The 19,900-nt window shown below is 42.5% G+C and overlaps 2 protein-coding genes across 2 annotated transcripts; one reads left to right on the top strand and one right to left on the bottom strand.

The window, feature by feature from the left end:
• The first annotated feature begins 63 nt into the window (after positions 1 to 63).
• Positions 64 to 16,891, top strand: katnip (katanin interacting protein). The gene is made up of 28 exons (XM_083933331.1): positions 64 to 131; positions 661 to 778; positions 2,064 to 2,152; positions 2,421 to 2,596; positions 3,036 to 3,148; positions 3,244 to 3,345; positions 3,497 to 3,640; positions 3,843 to 4,083; positions 4,339 to 4,470; positions 4,901 to 5,052; positions 5,222 to 5,328; positions 5,614 to 5,710; positions 5,827 to 6,036; positions 6,831 to 6,968; positions 7,895 to 8,756; positions 9,695 to 10,462; positions 10,560 to 10,768; positions 11,061 to 11,139; positions 11,223 to 11,397; positions 12,067 to 12,232; positions 12,375 to 12,541; positions 12,625 to 12,689; positions 13,371 to 13,481; positions 13,861 to 14,000; positions 14,087 to 14,188; positions 14,294 to 14,454; positions 15,220 to 15,305; positions 15,393 to 16,891. The coding sequence occupies exons 2-28, from the start codon at positions 767 to 769 to the stop codon at positions 15,449 to 15,451; spliced, it is 4,863 nt and encodes a 1,620-aa protein (XP_083789457.1). The 5' UTR covers positions 64 to 131; positions 661 to 766; the 3' UTR covers positions 15,452 to 16,891.
• Positions 16,892 to 17,183: 292 nt separating this feature from the next.
• cox6b1 (cytochrome c oxidase subunit 6B1) lies at positions 17,184 to 19,800 on the bottom strand. The gene is made up of 4 exons (XM_083933343.1): positions 19,738 to 19,800; positions 18,951 to 19,064; positions 18,355 to 18,455; positions 17,184 to 17,439 (listed from the first exon to the last, which is right to left on the bottom strand). Exons 2-4 carry the CDS (start codon positions 19,054 to 19,056, stop codon positions 17,386 to 17,388), a joined length of 261 nt encoding a protein of 86 aa, XP_083789469.1. The 5' UTR covers positions 19,057 to 19,064; positions 19,738 to 19,800; the 3' UTR covers positions 17,184 to 17,385.
• Positions 19,801 to 19,900: the final 100 nt, after the last annotated feature.

Here is a 19,900-nt window from a genome sequence, read left to right as displayed (position 1 = left end):
GGGGGCGTGTCTTAACACGGATGCGGCTCTCCCCATTGGAGGAGAGCTATCCTGGTTACCAACCAACATTACTCACTGGGCACATGAGAAAACACAGGAAAAAAACAAGTTAATTTCAAATCTAATGGACAGTAAGTGGATTTCTTGTATGTAGAAGAACCAGAGTAAAAGGTATACGAGAGCAAAAGTCTGTTTTTGTGTCATTTAATGTTGACTAGATACATGCTAACGCTAACTAGTTAGCCTCTGTTTGTTGTTAGCGTCAATGCTAACTGAGCTGCTAGCTAACGATGTACCCGCGGAGTTAATTTGTGCGATAAACCGTTTGTTGGCGTTATGCTAGCAGTGTGACGTTAACACAGTCCGAAATGTATCTAAATTAGCGTGTTAAGTTGATGCCATACGAATTATAGTTAGCAAACGTTACCACATCTGTCAGTTCCCTGCACGAATAGTCCGGTTAACGCCAAGCTGTTTCACATGAGTTTAGAGGGGGAAACCTGTTTGGGATCAAATGCGTTACGTATGGTTTGGAAATATAATTATGTATTTGGTCTGCTGAATCGTGCAGCGGGCGGGGCGACACTGTAACTGCATTCAAGGTAATTTAAGGTTTCATGACAGGTAACCTTGGGCTTCTCATCCGTGTTCCCTCTGCAGTGGTAATCAAACAACACCGATTTCGAAGATCTATTTGGAGATTCATCGGCCGTCTCTAAAAAAAAACATGGGATAGGGTTATGTGAACATCCTCTGCAGCCACACAATGGATAACGAGGTAAGCAAAGATCCTTGCATGCCACGCTTTGCAGCAGTTGTCCCTCTGTTTCTCTATTATCTGCCACTAACAAGTGCTCTCTATTCTTCCTTCGATTTTCTTTGCTCTTCTTCTGTTCCTGACATTGACAGATGCTGTAGCCTAGTTGACTTGTAGAAATTAAGTAAGGGCTTTGTGAGTTTTTCTTTTCTTGCTTGTCTTGCATGATGATTCATAACAAAATAATGGCATGAGCTGTAAGTGACTGTGTTATGCAGACAACTGATGCTCCTTCCAAGACACACATATCTGTCTAATTTACCACTGGCTGAGGGTCAAGGCCAACAACAGAAACAGGCAGAAATCAATTTGATTAAATCCAGCAATGTCTGAACAAAATTCATATTGTGGACCCCTCTGTCAGACCCTTTTTGGCAGATGTATTTATTATAAAACAGAATCTCGCCAAGCGTGCCTTTTTAAACATGACTGGTCCGTTGTTCATCACTCTCTCATGACTTTTATTGTGGTTGTTCACGCCACAGATTTGTGACATGTTATTGTCAATGTTAGTTTTTATGAAAGGGCTACGCTTTATGCATTATGCAAGAACACATTATCGCATGGTGTAATAACTCCTGCTCCGGTCACTCTGTATGTAACCTCTGTTGTCCTCACACCGATTGAGAACAGGGCAGCACCACCTTTTTAAACAAGAGCATGAATTTGACATGGCATGGATTCATAGAGGTGTTGGAGTTACTCCCCAGGGATCTTGGCCTGTGCTGAGTCAGTAGTTTTCCTCAATGTGTTCGTATGTGTCAGCAGTGCCTTTTGCTGTGACCCCCATTCGCCACTTGGTCAAATGTGTTTTTGTCTATCTACCATGTACAGTAAACATTTTGTCTCATTGCATGCACTGTGTTGATTCTTCATTTGATCAAGACAAGAGGTGCAAGTTGTTTGCTTAAACTTTGTGATGTACACAATAAAGTAGATATTGATTGTAGTCTGTGATTACGAGTACTTGTGCTACAGCGAGGTCTATTGTAACAGTCCGTTTTCCTCAAATCGCTGATGTAGGCTTCTCTGACTCTGCATTGTGTGTGTGTGTGTGTGTGTGTGTGTGTGTGTGTGTGTGTGTGTGTGTGTGTGTGTGTGTGTGTATGTGTATGTATGTGTGTGTGTGTGTGTGTGTGTGTGTGTGTGTGTGTGTGTGTGTGTGTGTGTGTGTGTGTGTGTGTGTGTGTGTGTGTGTGTGTGTGTGTGTGTGTGTGTGTGTGTGCTCATGCTGGTGTTCTTTAAGGAGATTAAGACGTGCCAAGGAGAGAAGCCATCCTCTGCTGTGGATGACACTCTGGATGAATATTTAATCGCCCTACAGCACAAAAACAGGTGAAGTGTGAGCACAGCCTGCTTGGGAGAGACAGATTAGATTTCACAGAGGAGATACACATCTCCTTCATGGCTTTCAGTGCTGCCTAATAGGGGCACTGATTGGTTCCTTGCTTTGAGATAAACTAAATTAGTGTGGGTGACAATTGCTTGAAAATGCGTGATGTTCTTGAATCTTGATCTCAGCTATTTCAAACATGTAATACACTGTTTGCCGGATTTTTATTCATAATGGTTGAGGTAATCACCAGTTTTCTTTGCTCTTCAGGATCCTAAAGCGCCTTAAAGTCAAAAACCCCAGGGAGATTGAGTTGGAACAGCTTGAGCAAGGTTTTTCCATTTATCTTAATGGAGCCAATGCTGAAGCCAATAGGAAGCAATCCAAGAACTCCAACCACAAGTCTGACACCTCCTCACCTTCTTGGAGGACAGCACGTACAGCAGGTATGCTGCTGCTGGACCAAAAATAAACCTACAGACCCTCAAAAGTCTTATGTAAGACCTCATTATTTTTTTAACCTCTCTATTGTGCAGGGGGAAATATTCTATTCTAGAAAATTCAGCCATTTTTACCCTGAAATGGAAGGTGCCACCTCATACTCTCATTACACATATTTTTGTTGTTTCTGTCATCTTTAGACCATATGGAGCATGGGCTAATTGCCACCACTCCTCAGCTTGTAGTTTGTATGGTATGATCCCATGCCTAGTCCCAGTGAATAAATGATAGTGACAGTTGTAGCTGGCAGCCAGTTTCTTTTTTTCGCTCTGCCTCTGTGCGCTGTGTACCATCTGCGTATGTGACTGCATGTTCCTTCTCCTCTGAGGCAACATTCTGCTGCAAGCTGCTCATGTTCCTTTCTGTTCTGTTACTCATCTTCAGATGTCTGTCGAAGTGCCCACCACTTAACTGAAGAAAGCCGCAACCTTGAGCAGACCAACAAGAAGAGGAGCCACACTGCCCCAGGAAAGGTCCAGAGGAAAGAATGGGTGCAGGTGCTGTAAATGTTTCCAATATTTAATCCTTTATTGTGGTGCATCAGAAAGAAATATTTTCCCATTAAATATTTCTTCTTTCTTCATGTATGCAGGATTCTGTCCGAATTCGAACAGAAGAAGGACCAAGTTTACAGATCTATCCAGAAAAGCACTACTCTGAGGATTTTGAGCCCTATGAAAGCGAAGACATGGAGGTAGAGTGAAGACATAACAGTGCCTACCAAGCCTGTGTATGTGGGTGTTTTTTTAGGGGAGGGGCTTTGTGTCAGATGCAGCTGTCTGTACTGCTTAGCATCTCTCCATCTCTGCCATTTCCCCTTTATCCAACCATCTCGTTTCATACAGAGCTCCAGTCCGCGTTTGCCCCGTAGTCCCTGCTCCCCAAGGGACACCTGCAAGGGCTCCTTCAGCTCTAGGCACGAGAGCCAAGGAGGCCAAGCAAATCCGGAGCACAATGAGAAGGTACTTCTCAACCTTGAGGAAGTGAAGGTAAGCTCAAGAAGATATATGTACAGTTTTATTTTATCTTGTCATCTAAATTAGTTTCATGCTCCTGGGTGTTAATTTATGACGTTTTCACACAATGAAGGGAATGCTTAGACTGCAAGCATCTGCATACATTTGTGCCTGTGAGTGCTTAACACTCATGATTGCATGGATGCATGCGTAAACGCTGACCTTTGTAAATTAGGTGCTGCGTCGCAGCCTGGAGGTTAGCATGTGGCGAAGTAGCCGTGGCTCAGCGGGGGAGGAGTCAGACGAGGAGTGGGTGGAGGAACATATCGAGAGGGAGGAGAGCACTGAAAGTCTGGATGAACTTGGGCTGCCACTCTCGTCCACCAAGTCCTCCTCCAACCCTCGGCCCAGCAGCTCCCATAACGATTTAGACTCAGCAAACCTCATTGTCCTGGACTTTGGACCCTCACCTCAAGGTCGGCTTTACCACTTTCATATGCAAATTTGTTATTGATTTTTTTGGGCGAGTCTTACTTGCCCCGAGTGGCTCCATGTCTTCCTTATCTGCTTCATCAGCACTTGCCTATGCGCATGGAGCATAGACAAGTACATTAGCTGTCTGTGCACAGTTCAAGTGTTGTATTAGCCAGCACATGGCTGTTTTATGCCTTCAAACTCATATTATCCCAATATATTTCTAATATGATGTATAATTTTCTCCATTATCCCAGGTCACAAGATTGAACGTTCTCTGTCTGCAAAAAGGAAAGAAAACACTGACCCATTCATACCCACCAAGCCTATGTTGGTGAAGAGCAAAACATTAGATAGGCCACCTTCCAAAGAGAGCTGGGATTGTCAGAGTAAGTCTTTTAACATTTTAAAAATAAACAGTCCACAAATGGCAGACTTCCCCTGTAACTCTGCATACAGTAGTATTAAAATAGTATTGGTGCTGCAAGTATTAGTCGACTAATCGATTCGTCGAGGAAAAATAATCGCCAACTTTTTGATTATCGTTTTTAGATTAATTGTTACAGTCATTTTCATGAATAAATGGCAGTAAATTCTATTTTCAGCTTCTCAAATATGAGGATTTACTGATTTTCTCTGAGTTTTATATCATCTAAACTGAATATCTTTGGTTTGTAGACTGGCAGAGCGAGATATTTAAAAACATCACCTTGTACTTGAGAAATGGGGATGGCATTCTATAGACCAAAAAATTAACTGATTAATCTAGAATGTAATGGTGTGCGATATTGGTTAAAAGATGTGTACTTCTTACTTAAGGGCCAAGGAGTCGGGTGGAGAGGCCCCTATCAGCAGCCAGAAAAGCTTCTGTTGAGGAGCGAGACTCTGGGGACATGGCGTTCAAGGTGTGCCAAGCCATCCAGAGAGAAAACGACCCGGTGCAGAGTCCCGAGCTCTTTAGCCGCAACACGGTCAGCCTGTCATAAGCCACCTCTAACCAAATTTACATCAGTACACATTTACATTATTAACAGTCAATTACAGCTTGATGTTTTTTTTTCACTATCCACCTATGACCCCACACATAGCCCTAAAGCTTATGTATCTCTGACTCTATTATTTTGCTTCCTCTTTATCCAGGGCAGGGGACACCAGATGATGAATGGCTTAGTGCACCACAACAGTCATGACAAGGTTGAGAACAGGGTCACTGTGGCCATGCAGAGAATCACACTTATGGGCACCGGGTAAGCTGACAGATATGGCACCTTTATAATGTCTATACATCCTGTCTCCTGAGGGATATAGAAACCTAGTACTTTATAGTGGTGCACCCTTTAGTATCAGAATTAACATAATAGTGTTTTATAGAAACTAATACAAACAGACATTTATGGCTTGTACACCCTCTGACCTCTGAGAATTATTTATCAGAATAGCTTCCATAGTGCTTAGCTATCACTCACCCCTAAAATGAAGGTCAGGTGCCATAGACCAAGCAGCAGATGTGAGGATGTCATCCTTCTGTTCAGGCAACAACACAAACTGCTGAAAGCCTTGGAGAAACTTGAAGAAGGACCTAGCTATAACATTCCTCAGAGTGTCAAAGCAGACTATAACAAGCAGCCGGTGAGTCAGTATCGCCGTCTCACAGTTCAGTATGAATAACTCTCATGCTGTTGCTGGGTGTGATTGAGACATAAGCGTAGAGAAGCTCTCGTGAATGTTTTGTGTTGTCATTACAGAGAAGGCTGTCCTCGGCAGAGGTCACCCCTGCATTGTATGTTACCATGGAGATTCTGTCAAACTGGGGGAACGCTTTGCAGGTTGGACTGACTGAGTTGCAGTTCTTCTGCCTCAGAAACAAGAAGCTGTATGTGTCTTCTCACGACCTAGACATCAGGAACGCCGACTACCCCGGGAATCTGGGGGCGCTTGTCAGTGGAAAGGTGAAGGTGAGCCAATGCTAATTTTTCCATCATCATCACATTTTCGAATTATCTCTGGATAAAATTAAAAGTACAGTAGATTATTTTCGCAGCAGGAAAAGCACATTAATTATGGCCCTGTTCCATTTTATTGTCCCAGTAGGCCATGACAGTAAACAAGCATGCCCAAAAATAGGGAACGCCTAAATGGGATGCAGCTATTGTTTACAAGCTTGTCACCTTTGAAGCCCATGTTGGATATGCGTCCACAGTTTTTTTGCCTTTATTATAGTACAGCTGAAAATTGACAGGAAATAGGAGAGAGAGAGGGGGCTACATGAAGCAAATGGCCACAGGTCAACGTCGAACCCGAGCCGCTGCAGTGAGGACTTTCAGCCTCTGTATATGGGGCACCCGCTCGACCGCTGAACCACTGAGCCATTGGGCGCCCCGAAGAGGGAAATCTATTTTTAGTATACATTTTCTGTGTCCTAACAGCAATCAAGCGTCTGACTACAGCTTCACATCAACGTTCTCTCTCCACACTGATCCATTTGATATGCACTGAATGTGTGTGACAAGCTGTAAAATGTGCTACATTTCCTGTGCACCAGCTGACTGTGTTTAACAAATAAGGAGCCAGCCCGTCACTTCCCATGCCATCTCCCCAAAGCTCCATGCAGCCACACACATAGGGACATACACAGTCACACACACGATAGTATTTCATTCCATTTTATTTTTATTTATTCCGTTAATGAATCAGGTAGTACCTGTCCTTTGTGAATGAATGATTTTGGTCTATTCTCTTTGGTTGGCAGACCACGAAAGAGCGTCACATGTGGACGTGTCCCTTCCACCCCCCCATCCAGCTCTACTTCATCATCAGGAACACAGAACGCTCCCCAGACTTTGGAATATCTCGCATCAAAGTCTGGAACTACAACAGATGCCTCAATGTATGTGCTTTTTATTTTTTTGTTTATTTCTCATTAGAGATTATAAGAAGTCTATCTGTCAGATAACATTTGTTCAGCAAGTGCAATCCGTTCTTTTGATTTATCTCTCTCTTCAGTTCAGAGATTACTCATTTCACTGTCTGGAGCACTAGAGTCCATAATACTGGGTGTTGTCACTGTAATACAGGCAACTGTATTGGCGCGGTTCCGTCAGGGGGAGTGGTTCCCTTTTAGCATTGGCCGGTGCAGCTGCCAGTCAGACTGTCCAAATGTGGAACAGCAAGAGATTAGCCCCAGAGGATTAGTGTTATGGGAAACGTGGGCTTCTGCCTCTCAACCTCGCTGCTGCCCATAGAGGGATACAAATACCCCATTGTATTACTACAGCTATCTAAAGTTACATGATGTCTTGAACCTGGAAGGTAAGGATGTCGGTGGGGAATAGGTTCTTGATTAACCTGGGTGTATATTAGTTTACCGTCTAGACTCCAGAGGATCACGCAGATTTGAGTTGGGCTTTAGCCATTTCTTCATGGCAGCCATGACTTTCTATCTGCGAGAGCACTAATTACTGCTAGCTTGGAGAGCTTGTACTCTGTATGTGAGAAATAGGTCATTGAATCCCTACTGAATGTTTAAAATTTCCCAAGAATGACATGTTTTGGGATATTATGTTTTTAAGTTTTGCAGCTTGCGTTGCTTTTCTTAAATCACATACTTTATTATTGCATAATATTTTCCTCTGAAACAATTTAACCCCAAATCCTTTCTTTTTGATTTATTTGTATTTGATATATTTACTTTATTTTATATGTGAAATTTAGTTTGTATACATGTGAGATTTTAAATTCTAAAATAACTTTACATTTTGTAGTGTGTCACTGGACTGTATATTCAGGTAAATTTAAGTTTTCTTTCTTTTTTAGGATCTTGACATTGGTGCACGGCATATAAAGCTGTACCTTAACAGCACATTAGTGTTTGAAGGTGAGCTTGAGAAGGGCTGCGGCAACCAGGTCTTTGACTACAGCACCACAATTGATCTCCAGGATTTCCAGGTGTCCGACTCCTTCTTTTCCAGCCCTGTGTCTTCAGGACACAGTCTACGGGGCGCCAGCCCCCAGGGCCATGAGGTCGGACAGGGTGGAGAGAGCAGCAGCACCCAGCACCACCACAGCTGGAATCTGCAGCCATCAGACGTAGGCCAGGCTATGATAGAGATGCAAGAGAAATCACATACGCTGCTCCCACCCATCCCTCCTTCGCCGGTGGGGGTTTCATCCTCCGCCCGTCGCTCCGCCGCACAAAGGAACTCTTTCGACCTAACTGCCTCAGAGGAGCCCCTCTCTCTCAGGCAGCATTTGGAGCCACCTGCACCCATGGAGCAGACGGTCACCACCCAGCCGTCCTCCTCACGGGTGGCCCCCCAATGGCTGCAGCCCCTGAACAGAGGAGCTCCAGAGGGCTGCGAGGCCATCAGGGAGAGGCCCCGATGGCTGGTGCCTCAGCATTCTGCAGAGCCCAAATCTCCATCGGTCTCGACCTCTTCAATGCTCCCGGAGCTGCCGTGTAACCCGGCCCGGGTGTGCAGGGGGGTGGAGAGGACAGTGAACGGGGGTCAGTGGAAGGCTGACTCTTTGGACCTGAGCTGCGACCTGCTGGAGGAGCTCGCAGAGCAAACGTCAGACAGGCCCATCAGCGGACGAAGGAGCTCATTTCGAAACAGTGCAGTCACTGCCAGGCAGACAGAAGAGCAGCACCTCAGAGCTACTGCACTGTCAAACACAGGTAATATTGTTTAAAGTTCTGATACCTAATGAAACATAAAGGGAAACCTTCATATGTGATCACTGCACCCTTTATTTTGTGCTGTGTTTACCTATAATTAACCAATCAGGCTACTCACAAACTATCACACATCTGCATCCACTGTATTAATCTAACTATCTGTAATTCCCAAACAAGGAATCGGAAGAAAGACAAACATTATATTGGGACAGTTTATAATACTTCAGTTGGGTACTATCTGGGTTGTGTGGCATTCTTACATCTACTTCATATATATTTAACTAAGAGTTTGTTGTTTACTGTTTATTGGTTTTTATACTTTCTGTATTTATTTAGCCAAGAGTTTATTGGTTATCTTATACTGTATTTCTTATTTTATTTGTTTATTTTTTTATACCTCCCTTGTGTTTTTGTAAGCTGCTGGAAATTCAATTTCCTTGCGGGAGTCATCCCAAAGGGATCAATAAGGAGAAGTCGAAGTCTAAGTCTGTACACTTCATCACCTTTAACTGATCAGAAAATTGTCATCTTGTCATAAACATCTTTCTAAATTTGAATATGATTGTGGAAAGGGGCAGATTGTCGTGTTACCAAGCTGACTGTCTCGTCCATTATAAACCCGCAATCTCCCAGACTATAAATAAATAAACCACTTGATTTAAGGTCTGTTTGTAGGCTTACACAAGTACTCACACTTTCCCATCTACATCCCAGGGACACTGTACATGTTTGTTTAGATCTCTTTTTCTCACATTTTAAACTGTTAAATACACAGTATTATTTGAAATGGTCTTATTTTTTACATTTATAACTAGACAGAGATAACATGTTTAGTGTGTGGCATGTGTGACGATAAATGTAAAGGCAATTTTACAGTTTTGTAGCAAAAATGTTAGCAATTAATAGCTAATCTAATCTAGCTAATCTTTATTCTCCAGAGGAGCCGATGTCATTGGTGAACTCTAGCAGGAGGCAGTGCACCTCTCTGGCCCAGCTACACAGTCAACAGGATGACACCCTCATGGAGTCCTGGGACTCTCTCACTAAGTTCAACCAATGCCAACGCGGACGCATCTCCAACATGGGCTTTGAAGGGGACATCTTTGATGAATTCCTCCAGCGCCAGGGCCGTGGTCCACCTACAATTCCAGTCAACCCTTCCATAGCACCCATGAGCCCTCATTCCTCCTTCACCACTCAGGGGGCGATGTGTGAAGGTCCGGAGGATGATCCATCCATGGAACGGGAGGACGAGTTTGAGATCCCTGTGCTGCCGCAGGGCCAAAGGCTAGTCATCAACATCCTGTCTACCTGGGGTGATCGCCACTATGTGGGACTGAACAGTCTCGAGGTGTTCAGTTCCAGCGGAGAGCCCCTACGACCTGCTCACATCAGTGCTGACCCTTCAGACATCAACATCCTGCCTGCATACGGTAAAGACCCACGAGTGGTCACTAACTTGATCGATGGCGTTAATCGTACCCAGGATGACATGCATCTTTGGCTCGCGCCGTTCACTCCCGGATGTAACCACACCATCTTCCTGGACTTTGGGGCTCCCAACCAGGTGGCCATGATCCGCGTGTGGAACTACAACAAGTCCCGCATTCACTCCTTCCGAGGGGTGAAGGAGGTGGAAATGCTGCTAGATGGACGGTGCATCTTCAGGGGCGAGATTGCCAAGGCCTCCGGGACCCTGTCTGGAGGTAGCTGAACAGAACAGCCTCACATGTTTTTTAATGCTCCTGTGTGTTTTACTTTTGATCAACATTTCCCTTTTTACTCACTCGGCTGTCACTTCAGAGTTGGACCAGTTTGGTGACACTATCCTCTTCACCACTGATGATGAGATCCTGGAGGCTATGTCTCGTTATGATGAAACCTTCCTCAGTGAAGGCGAGGGTCCTGAGAGCCTGGGGGCTGAGGAGGAGCTGCAGAGACCACGCACCGCTGATGGAGAGGGAGAAGAAAGACCCTTCACACAGGCTGGCTTCCGAGAGGAAGACCTCAAAGTAAGTAAATGCCGTTTTAGCAGTAGGTACAGATTTTCATTCAAGTACAACTTCATTAGTGTTAAATGTCAGAGTCTAATGCTGGTAAATCTAGGCACCTTATCCTCATCTGTGACAGTGATAACTTAACAAAGATCCAGATCCTTAAAAAAATTAAATTCTGGTATGGTGACAACCGTCATTCCTCCATTGCTGAGGAATGACAGTAAATTAGAGAGTAAATTACTCGTCACACCATCAACAAGACAGTGTAACACAACAATGTTTTTAATGCGTTCACATGGTCTCTTAGTTGAAACTCCACCTCAACCCCTGTGTAAGCCAGTCTGAAGACAACATGGAGCATATTCCTGGGATGTACACTGGGAAGTGTGAGTAGATAATCAACATCCTGTCGTCCCATGATCAGTTCAGTTGTTTAGATACTTACAAAAATGGTCTCCCGCCACCCCAGGCCTTAGACTAGAGCTGTTGACTTGGGGGGACTCCCACTACATGGGCCTGGCAGGACTGGAGGTGGTGGGGAAGGATGGAGAGAGTGTACCTTTAGACCTCAGTATGATGGCCGCCTCGCCCCAGGACCTCAACGACCTTCCTGAGTACGAATACGACCTGCGCACGCTTGATAAGTAAGTCTGACAGTACATGCTGAAAATGTTGAATACATTGTGGTAGAATAACTTTCATTTTTGAGACTGATCCTTCTCATTCTTACCAGTTTGATCACTCTACTTTCTGCATATACATTTCTAAATCATAGTTCACGCTTGTACAATCTTGGGTTTGTACAAAGTTTGAAAAAATTGTTAATTTTAGAGGTTATGTTTTCAATGTTATTATTGAAAATATTCCTTCTTAGTCTTTACTCATGTAAAGCAGATTGTTTTTAATTTTTCAAATGAAATGGTTCCGTCGTCATATTTGTTTATTGTCTCCTGGCTTCACATGGAACTGACCAGAGCTAGATTGACAAATATGGACAAAGGGGGAAATGAAAAGAAAATGTTTTTCCATTTTGCTGCGTCATTAGAGCGTCATCTACTATTGAGAATGTTCATGCATCCTCTTGCCTTTCGTAATTGCGTTTATAGTAACAATTTAGATGTAATGATAAAGGCTTGGAGTGTGTGGACATTTTTGGTTTCTGTACGTGGAATTCTTTATTCTAAAAATCTGTACAAAACCTAATCTTACTTCTCCTTCCCTGCTCTCAAGAATAGTCTAGAATCCAGACTTAGATCAGATCATAATGATCATTATGTCTGGTGCAGTCTTCAGTGTCTGTTTCTATCACCCAGACTTATAGATGGCCACAACATTACCATGGATGACCAGCACATGTGGCTGATCCCTTTCTCCTATGGAGAGCCCCACACCTTAAACATAACATTCAACAAGGCCCAGACCGTCGCTGGACTCCGTATCTGGAACTACAACAAGTCCCCCGAGGACTCTTACAGAGGGGTGAGACACTTTTCTGTCAGCTCAGACTGTGTTGTTGCAAAAGACCAATCTTTAAATAATGAAGTAAACTAACAAGAAAGGTTCTGTCTAGGAAACTATGAGCAACACATAAGACATACAAATTTCCAAATCTTTGTTTCAGGTGAAGGTGATCCATGTGTTCATGGATGATGTTGCCATCTCCCCAACGGAGGGATTCCTGATCAGGAAAGGACCAGGCAACTGTCACTTTGACTTTGCCCAGGAGATCCTCTTTGTAGACTTCCTCCAGACGCCCACCAACAACAAAAGTGCTGAGAGCTACCACAAGTAGGAGTCATTCTTTTTGCTATTTTATGAGAACATTTGAAAACTACATTTCCTAATGTATAATGTTGTTGTCTCTAATTCAGAGGGAATTCTAAGAAACAGGAACAGGCCAGCATGGACTATGAAGCTCCCATAATGCCTTGCGGATGTATCCTTTCCCCATTGTCATCTGAATATTTGGATTTGGCAAATCATTCCTGGCAAATCTGACTGACTCTCCAGATTGTTAATTTGCAATTGAACACATTGGATTTATATGTTCAGGAAATATTAATTAATCTGGATTGGGGCTGAAACATTTTTTTCATTAAAGATTATTCCGCTGATTTATTGTTTTTAATTCATTGATTCATTGTCTGGTCTGAAAAATGTCAGTTCAGATCAGTAACAGATGTGGTTTAATACTCTACGCAGCCATGGTAACAGCCCAGTGGTCCTTTAATGATTATTATTTTTCTATTATGCCAAAGGTGGATTGTGGCAGCCAGCCTGAATGCACCCCTGTGTGTTAACATTAATTTATGGTAAATGGAGGATCTGTTCTGATGTTTGCTCAGGATTAAGGCTGCGTCTTTAATCACTCATTCACTACTACCTATTTTATAGACACAAGTTTGTCAAACCATTGTCAGGGTTTTTTCATTTCTGGAATTTTCCAGGGAGATAAAGTTTAAACTCAGACAATCAAATAAAATTGTGGAGGGTAAATACATACAGTAGTGCACTTGGAGTATAAAATAACAAGGGAATGACTCATGACACAGCACAGGCCGGATGCGTGCTCTACATCGGATTTCATGTTGTATATTCCTTGACCTTTACCTGTCAGTTATCTTTCAGCTGCAGCTGTTAACAACCTGGGGCGACCCGTACTACATCGGCCTCAACGGCCTTGAATTTTATGACCAGAACCACGAGAAGATCAATCTCAGTGACAACAGTATCCTTCCGTATGAGTTTACGTCGACCACAACCCTGAACTCTCTTCTCCATCTAGAATGCATCCATGTTATCTCAGAGACTAAAAGTCACGCATTTACAATTATTCTCCTATTATCTGTTATTTAGGGGTATGAATATTAAAATCAACCCTGATACCAAGAGATTATTGTGTTTTGTGTGTATTCTGAAAATGTCATTGCAATTTTGGATTAGCAAAAAAGGATTACTACAGAGTAGAGTTTAAAGGTCATAACTGCTACACAATAACTCTTATTTTGATCAGATTCAGAGAGAGGATGCATACAGTTAACGACTGACTTTGGTGGTAAATGTTTAGCCGCATTAAAGTGTCTGTTCCTCAACATTACATCCACCAGACATCGCTGCTTTTCCAGACAGTGTTAACGTACTGGACAATGTTAGCGGTGATGTGAGGACTCCGGATAAATTAATAGATGGAGTCAACAGTACCCACGATGGAAGATATATGTGGTTGGCCCCTGTGCTCCCAGGACTGGTGAGAAAATGAGACTCAAGTCAACACACAGAGAGTAGAGCTTTCCCTGGACATTTGCGTAAGTGTATCGATTGTTTTCCACATAGGTTAACCGTGTGTACGTCATCTTCGATCAGCCGATGACAGTGTCCATGATCAAATTGTGGAATTACTCAAAAACGCCACAGAGGGGAGTAAAGGAGTTTGGGGTAAGCCTCTCTGTCTGCTGTGGGTAACTGCTTCTTTTAACATTTGGCCCCTCATGCACCAATCTGTGTGTGCGTGTGTGTGTGTGTGTGTGTGTGTCTGTCCAGCTGCTGGTGGACGACCTCCTGGTGTATAACGGCATCTTGGACAGCGTAAGCAATGTGGCACGAGGCATTCTGCCCAACTGTGATCCTGTGGTGCCCTACCACACCATCCTGTTCACAGACAACACCTACATCACACACCGTGAGAGGAACACGGTCATCAGGTACCCTTGATTTTTAGGATATAGATGTATAGTTGACTGCTTGGTTTCATAGCATATAGCAACATATGCATCTTTTCCATCTTTTTTTCACACATCATTTACCTAAGTTACGACTTCTCCGGCATTTTCGCAAATTGTTCAAGTTCAGCATTCAAATGACAAAGAAGGTTAGATTCAACCCCATTGTTCCAACTCTTGTCCACTTCAGCCCTCGTGGCAGCAGACACCATCAACAGTGAGTAACAGAGCCTGTGAAAAGCCCTGTGTCAGCACCTCCCTGTGGTCAATCCCTGTAGTGAAGATTCCTCCAGTGCCCTCAAATGTCCCCCAGTCACCCCACACCCCCCTTACCACATGCCCGACTTGTGATCTCTCTCTCTCTCTCTCTCTCTCTCTCTCTCTCTCTCTCTCTCTCTCTCTCTCTCTCTCTCTCTCTCTCTCTCTCTCTCTCTCTCTCTCTCTCTCTCTCTCTCTCTCTCTCTCTCTCTCTCTCTCTCTCTCTCTCTCTCTCTCTCTCTCTCTCTCTCTCTCTCTCTCTCTCTCTCTCTCTCTCTCTCTCTCTCTCTCTCTCTCTCTCTCTCTCTCTCTCTCTCTCTCTCTCTGTTACCTCTCTAGCTCCATCTCTGGTCTCAAGGCCTGGGCCTGCTGGCTTCAAGCTTTGTTATCAGTTAGCCCTCCATTTTTGGTGTTATTCCACTTTTCCACGGGCGCAAACCAACTTGCTCATGTGTCCACTGTGTCTCTCATTTTCTCGCTGTGTTGCAGTAATTATGTAGAGGACCAGGATGTGAAGATGACCAATGAGAATCAGATAGTCCATCACAACAAGAAGAAGCAGACGGCAGATCCAGGTGAGTCAGGGGGAAACAAGTGGACTTTTAAAAAAAAAACTGAATCCAGTTCTTAACTAAAAGCCTATTTGTTCTGCCTTAATGCAGCTCTTCGGCCTAAAACCTGCATGACTGATGGCGGGAAACATGGAAAGAGGAGGTACTGACCGAGGTACTGATGATGACAGATGTGGATTCCGTGCTCATACACAGAGAGCCAAATTAAAAGAGGACCTAAGACTGACTTTTAAAGCCCACTTTTTGGTGGGTGACTTCTGAAAACCTCCCTCACATTAAAACCCAAAGCAGCCGTGGTTTATATCATGGCGGCTTGACAGTGCTCACATGGTCCACGCTGAAGAGAACACAGCTTGCACAGATAACAGTGGGTTTGTGCGCGCACACACACACACACACACACACACACACACACACACACACACATTTATGGTTGGATCACTCCCCTTTCCACACCTAGACACACGTTATCCTGATCCTGTACTGTATAGTTTCCCCAGCTGTCCCTCCCACAGTGCCAGGATAAACCTGTGAGGCTGCATTTTTATCAGCCCTATTATTGTGCCTAGTACTAAACACTATATCTGTGGCTGCTACTTGTGACTTTTGTGCTGCATATTTAAATGCTGCTTGTGGCGTGTAAATACTTAAAATAAATAAATAAATAAGCTCCAAGGCCACATGAATACAGTCTCACATCAGGATGTGGCCAATGCTACAGTTATTATTCAATTGTATTCACTGATGAGCCTAGAAGATCAGCTCTTTGCCTAATGGGTATGAGAATTGACTAACACACCGCCAGTACACCAACCAACGTAATGCTATGCAGACACTGATTTATATCTATTCATGTTTTATATATTTTGGCTAATATATTTCAAAGCCTATGGTTTTATTTGTGGGAAGTGCTTCCAGAGAGCTTTTCACCTTTTGAAAGATTTATATCGACAGCTAAAGTAGTTACGACAAAAAAAGGAAAAAAGTACAGTGGTCCGATTTTTGTACATCTCAATTTGAAGCTTCATACTTTACACTTGAATCTTCAATATATATTTGGCTTCACAAAATTAGGTCAGTATATTTCTTTTCTGCTTAGCAGTAGGTAGAATAAAATAAACTTGTTTGCAATCCAAGTGACCTTTAATCAAAGTTGCTATATAAGGTAGATTTTATGGAGGCAAACATTTCTTGAGCCATTTAAGCAGTTTTAGTAATTTGGTTGGAAATAGAAAAAAAATCTGCATTTGCCACTTTAGATTTTGAGTAGATTCAGCAACAGGCAACTTCTAATATGCAAATACTATAACCTTACCTCAAATTGAGAAAACGTATCTTTTAAAAAAAAGGGATTTATCTGGTTCTATCTTCACTATAATACTTAGTAGTTGGTGTCGTACTATACATTCATTCAATATTTACTGTACTAACTAGTTGCATGGGAAATTAGCTGTTACCATCTTATAATGTTAGATACTTTTGTTTGGAGGAGTTTTTACTGCGTCATTGAGCCCCATTTTTGAACCATTTCATACTCCTTTCTCATGATGGGAGTAATTGTATATGAAATGCAGTTTTATGTATTTAATTTCAGCGTGTCCGCCAACAGCAACAAGGGTCATTACTCTTTATCTCAGTTCTGCTCTGAAGGGTGGTCTGTTATTGTATGTGGGACATTTAGTGTCTAGAAATATTTAATTATTTTTCTAATCTTGATTAAATATGTATATTTGATGTAGGTTCATTTGAAATTAATAAAATGTGATATAGATATATATATATATATATATATATATATATGTATATATATATATATATACATATATATATATATACAGTATATGTATCTTCCATACTTTTTATGAAAAAGACGACATTTACAGTGGTGGGATGAAGAAAAAAAAATATCCTGAGATACACTTTAATGCACAGTCTGCTGTATATTTCACGTTTTTTTTATGTTTATCATTAAGTTGCAGACAGAGCATCAGTAATGTGGTGATGGAGCCACACGGCCTCCCACCACTTATTCAAAGATTTAGCCGAAAAGATCCCATCTTTGCAGACTTTGGAAAAGGCAGTCTCAGATTTTCCCTGGAAAGATCCCCTCTTCTCTCTGGTCATCCCATTTCTGAACCTAAAATGACATAATTTCAGAAGGAAACTTATTTTTCTGACTTCACAAAGGGTACAAAAAAAAGATGAACACTTTATGTCATGAGAAAATAAGTCAATCCTCAACCATACTTTTGTTTTTTCATTATCAGTGATGTCAGGGCCACAGAAGCCTTAAAAGACAAGGTGAAATTTTTTTGAGATCTAAGTTTATCTCGTACCTCCTACGTATGAGATCAACTTTGAGGCTTAATTAGGCTGTGCAAAAGCCTTGCCTGACACACGATACAAAGGGAGGTGAGAGTTCAGCAAAATGCAAGATAAAAAATGTGTTTAACGTTATAAGTGAACTACAAATGTCTGTAAAACATAATGGGACTGTGCATAGGTGCTGACTTGGGTTAAACATTGTAGATATATTTGGTCTGATGAAATCTTATTGTGAAGAGATACTTTGACATCACTGATTGAGGTGTGATTTGAAAGTACAACAGGCATGACAGTTTCAGCCCATTGAGAGAAATGCACCTACAGTTTTCTGCCCAATGTGATTCAGCATAGATGTATTGTGTGCCGGAGCAGTGTGAAGAATTTGTCAATGGCATGTCAATTTTGGGGAAAAGTGGTAATGATATCAAATGTGGAAAACCTTTTTCTTAGGATTTGCTTTGGAAGGTTAAGATACTGGACCTTCCTGTGTTTTTATTTGGGCTGAGAATTATTTAAAGCAGAAAATTTAAAAAAAACTTATTTTGATTCTCAGGACCGAGCAGACTCACAGGAATGTGAGGAACGATAAAGTTGTTTGACCCCTGCTAAACAAACTCAGCCCACATGGGGGAGAGTACAATGTCAATTCTGCCATTACTATTCATCCTACCTGTATCTTCTTGGACAGTGGTTTCTCTCATAAAAAATAATAAAACAATAATATTACCCAGGACATGGGGCAGAGTGATTTGTAGACTCTCTTGTACCAGTCACAGGGGGCGGTGTCCACTCCTTTAGCATCCAGAGCTTTCTGGCAGCGGTGATAGTCTATTAATAGAGAAAAAACAACAATGAATATTTTTAAAAAGCCTATGGCCTCGATCCAGTTCCAGGCTCTGACTATTTTAATAGTCCCATATCATGCTCCTTTTAGGGTTGATTGTTGAATTTTGAGTTGTTTACAGACTTTAATGTTCAAACGACACGTTTTTCTCATGGTTCTGTCTGAAGATACCTGTATTCACCCTCTGTCTGCTCTGACTGAGCAGCATTTCCAGCTCTTGGCATCTCTGCACCGTCAGTCCTGACGGCTCGTTTAAAGACAGTTTCTGAATACAGACTGCGTGCATTTCTCTGTGGATTGAGTGTTCTTATTCTTTCACAGTATTTATATAGCACACTGACCTGCTTTATAATGTGAGACATAAAAGAAGACAAAAGAGATTTTCTTTTCATAATATGGGACCTTTAATATCAGGATTACACAGTGTGTCCTCGTGGTTTTAATGAGTTTACTGCTTTGACCTTGACTTGCAGCCTTACCCAGGTAGTTGGACCAGCAGTTCCTGGTCTGGTTTGAGTTGGGGAATCTGGCATCAAAGGGAGCAGTGCGATATTTCTCAAGCTTGGCCTGAATATCCTCAGCCATTTTCACTTCTGTCAAGAGAATATCATCAATGACTATAAAAGGATGCAAAAGAAACTGTCACCTATATACCAAGCCAAATCTAATTTCCAACGTATTGACATATAATGCGTCAAATACAGACGTTCGTCATAAATGCCTATGTCGCCCTGGTGTGTAGACAGCCTGTGGGGTATGGACCTACTTCTTATCGAAGATCTACACCTGACTACAGGCTCAGCACAGGGTTATTTGGGGAGATTTAGGGGTGCTGCACACGGCTTCTGGATGTTTCTAGAAATGTCTCAGAATAATCCTCTCAGAGTGAATAGAAGGATAATCAACGATTGTATTAGGTCAAAAAAGCGTCTAATAATGACGATATTGACATTAATCCGTGCTCACCAAAGCATTTCCTCCTAACATGACCCAGTTCCCGTTTCATTTTCACATTCAAATAAGTAATTGTGTACTAATTTTACCAAGGTGATTAATTGCTATTACAAGGACAATACATCCTATTATTTTATAATTAGGTAAACCATCAACCGGCACTCAAACGAAAGTTAATTTCAGACGAGACAGTTTAATTTCTTATTCTCTCTTATAAATACATAACCTATAACACAGCCCTTACGTGGGGTCGGTCTCAAGAGATGATGAAAATATTTAAATAAAGATGAAAGACATGCAGGCAAACGTTACCTTTGTATCAGCTGCTGGCTCGAGCTCTTGTGACTTTGACGGTGAACGTGCGCCGCTCCTCTGATAAGCATATGCGCCCCGGCCCCGCGCGCGCACGCACACCACATGGATGTTGCAGCCGTGCAGTCCTATCATAACGGTATGGCGGACGCAGGTCACATTG

This window comes from Echiichthys vipera (genome assembly GCF_963691815.1).
Source record: "Echiichthys vipera genome assembly, chromosome: 18".
Taxonomy (NCBI): Eukaryota; Metazoa; Chordata; class Actinopteri; order Perciformes; family Trachinidae; genus Echiichthys; species Echiichthys vipera.
Note: the sequence above shows the minus strand (reverse complement) of the source record. Positions and strands in the feature narration are given on the sequence as shown.

Bases quoted from the DNA above. Each gene is read 5' to 3' on its own strand.
- katnip (XM_083933331.1), top strand. The intron at 6,969-7,894 runs GTATGTGCTTTT...TTTCTTTTTTAG, and splicing joins ACTACAACAGATGCCTCAAT to GATCTTGACATTGGTGCACG. The intron at 15,306-15,392 runs GTGAGTCAGGGG...GCCTTAATGCAG, and splicing joins GAAGCAGACGGCAGATCCAG to CTCTTCGGCCTAAAACCTGC.
- cox6b1 (XM_083933343.1), bottom strand. From the start codon at position 19,056: ATGGCTGAGGATATTCAGGCCAAGCTTGAGAAATATCGCACTGCTCCC. The intron at 18,456-18,950 runs GTAAGGCTGCAA...CTCTATTAATAG, and splicing joins CTGCTGGTCCAACTACCTGG to ACTATCACCGCTGCCAGAAA. The intron at 17,440-18,354 runs GTAATATTATTG...ATGTCATTTTAG, and splicing joins CACTCTGCCCCATGTCCTGG to GTTCAGAAATGGGATGACCA.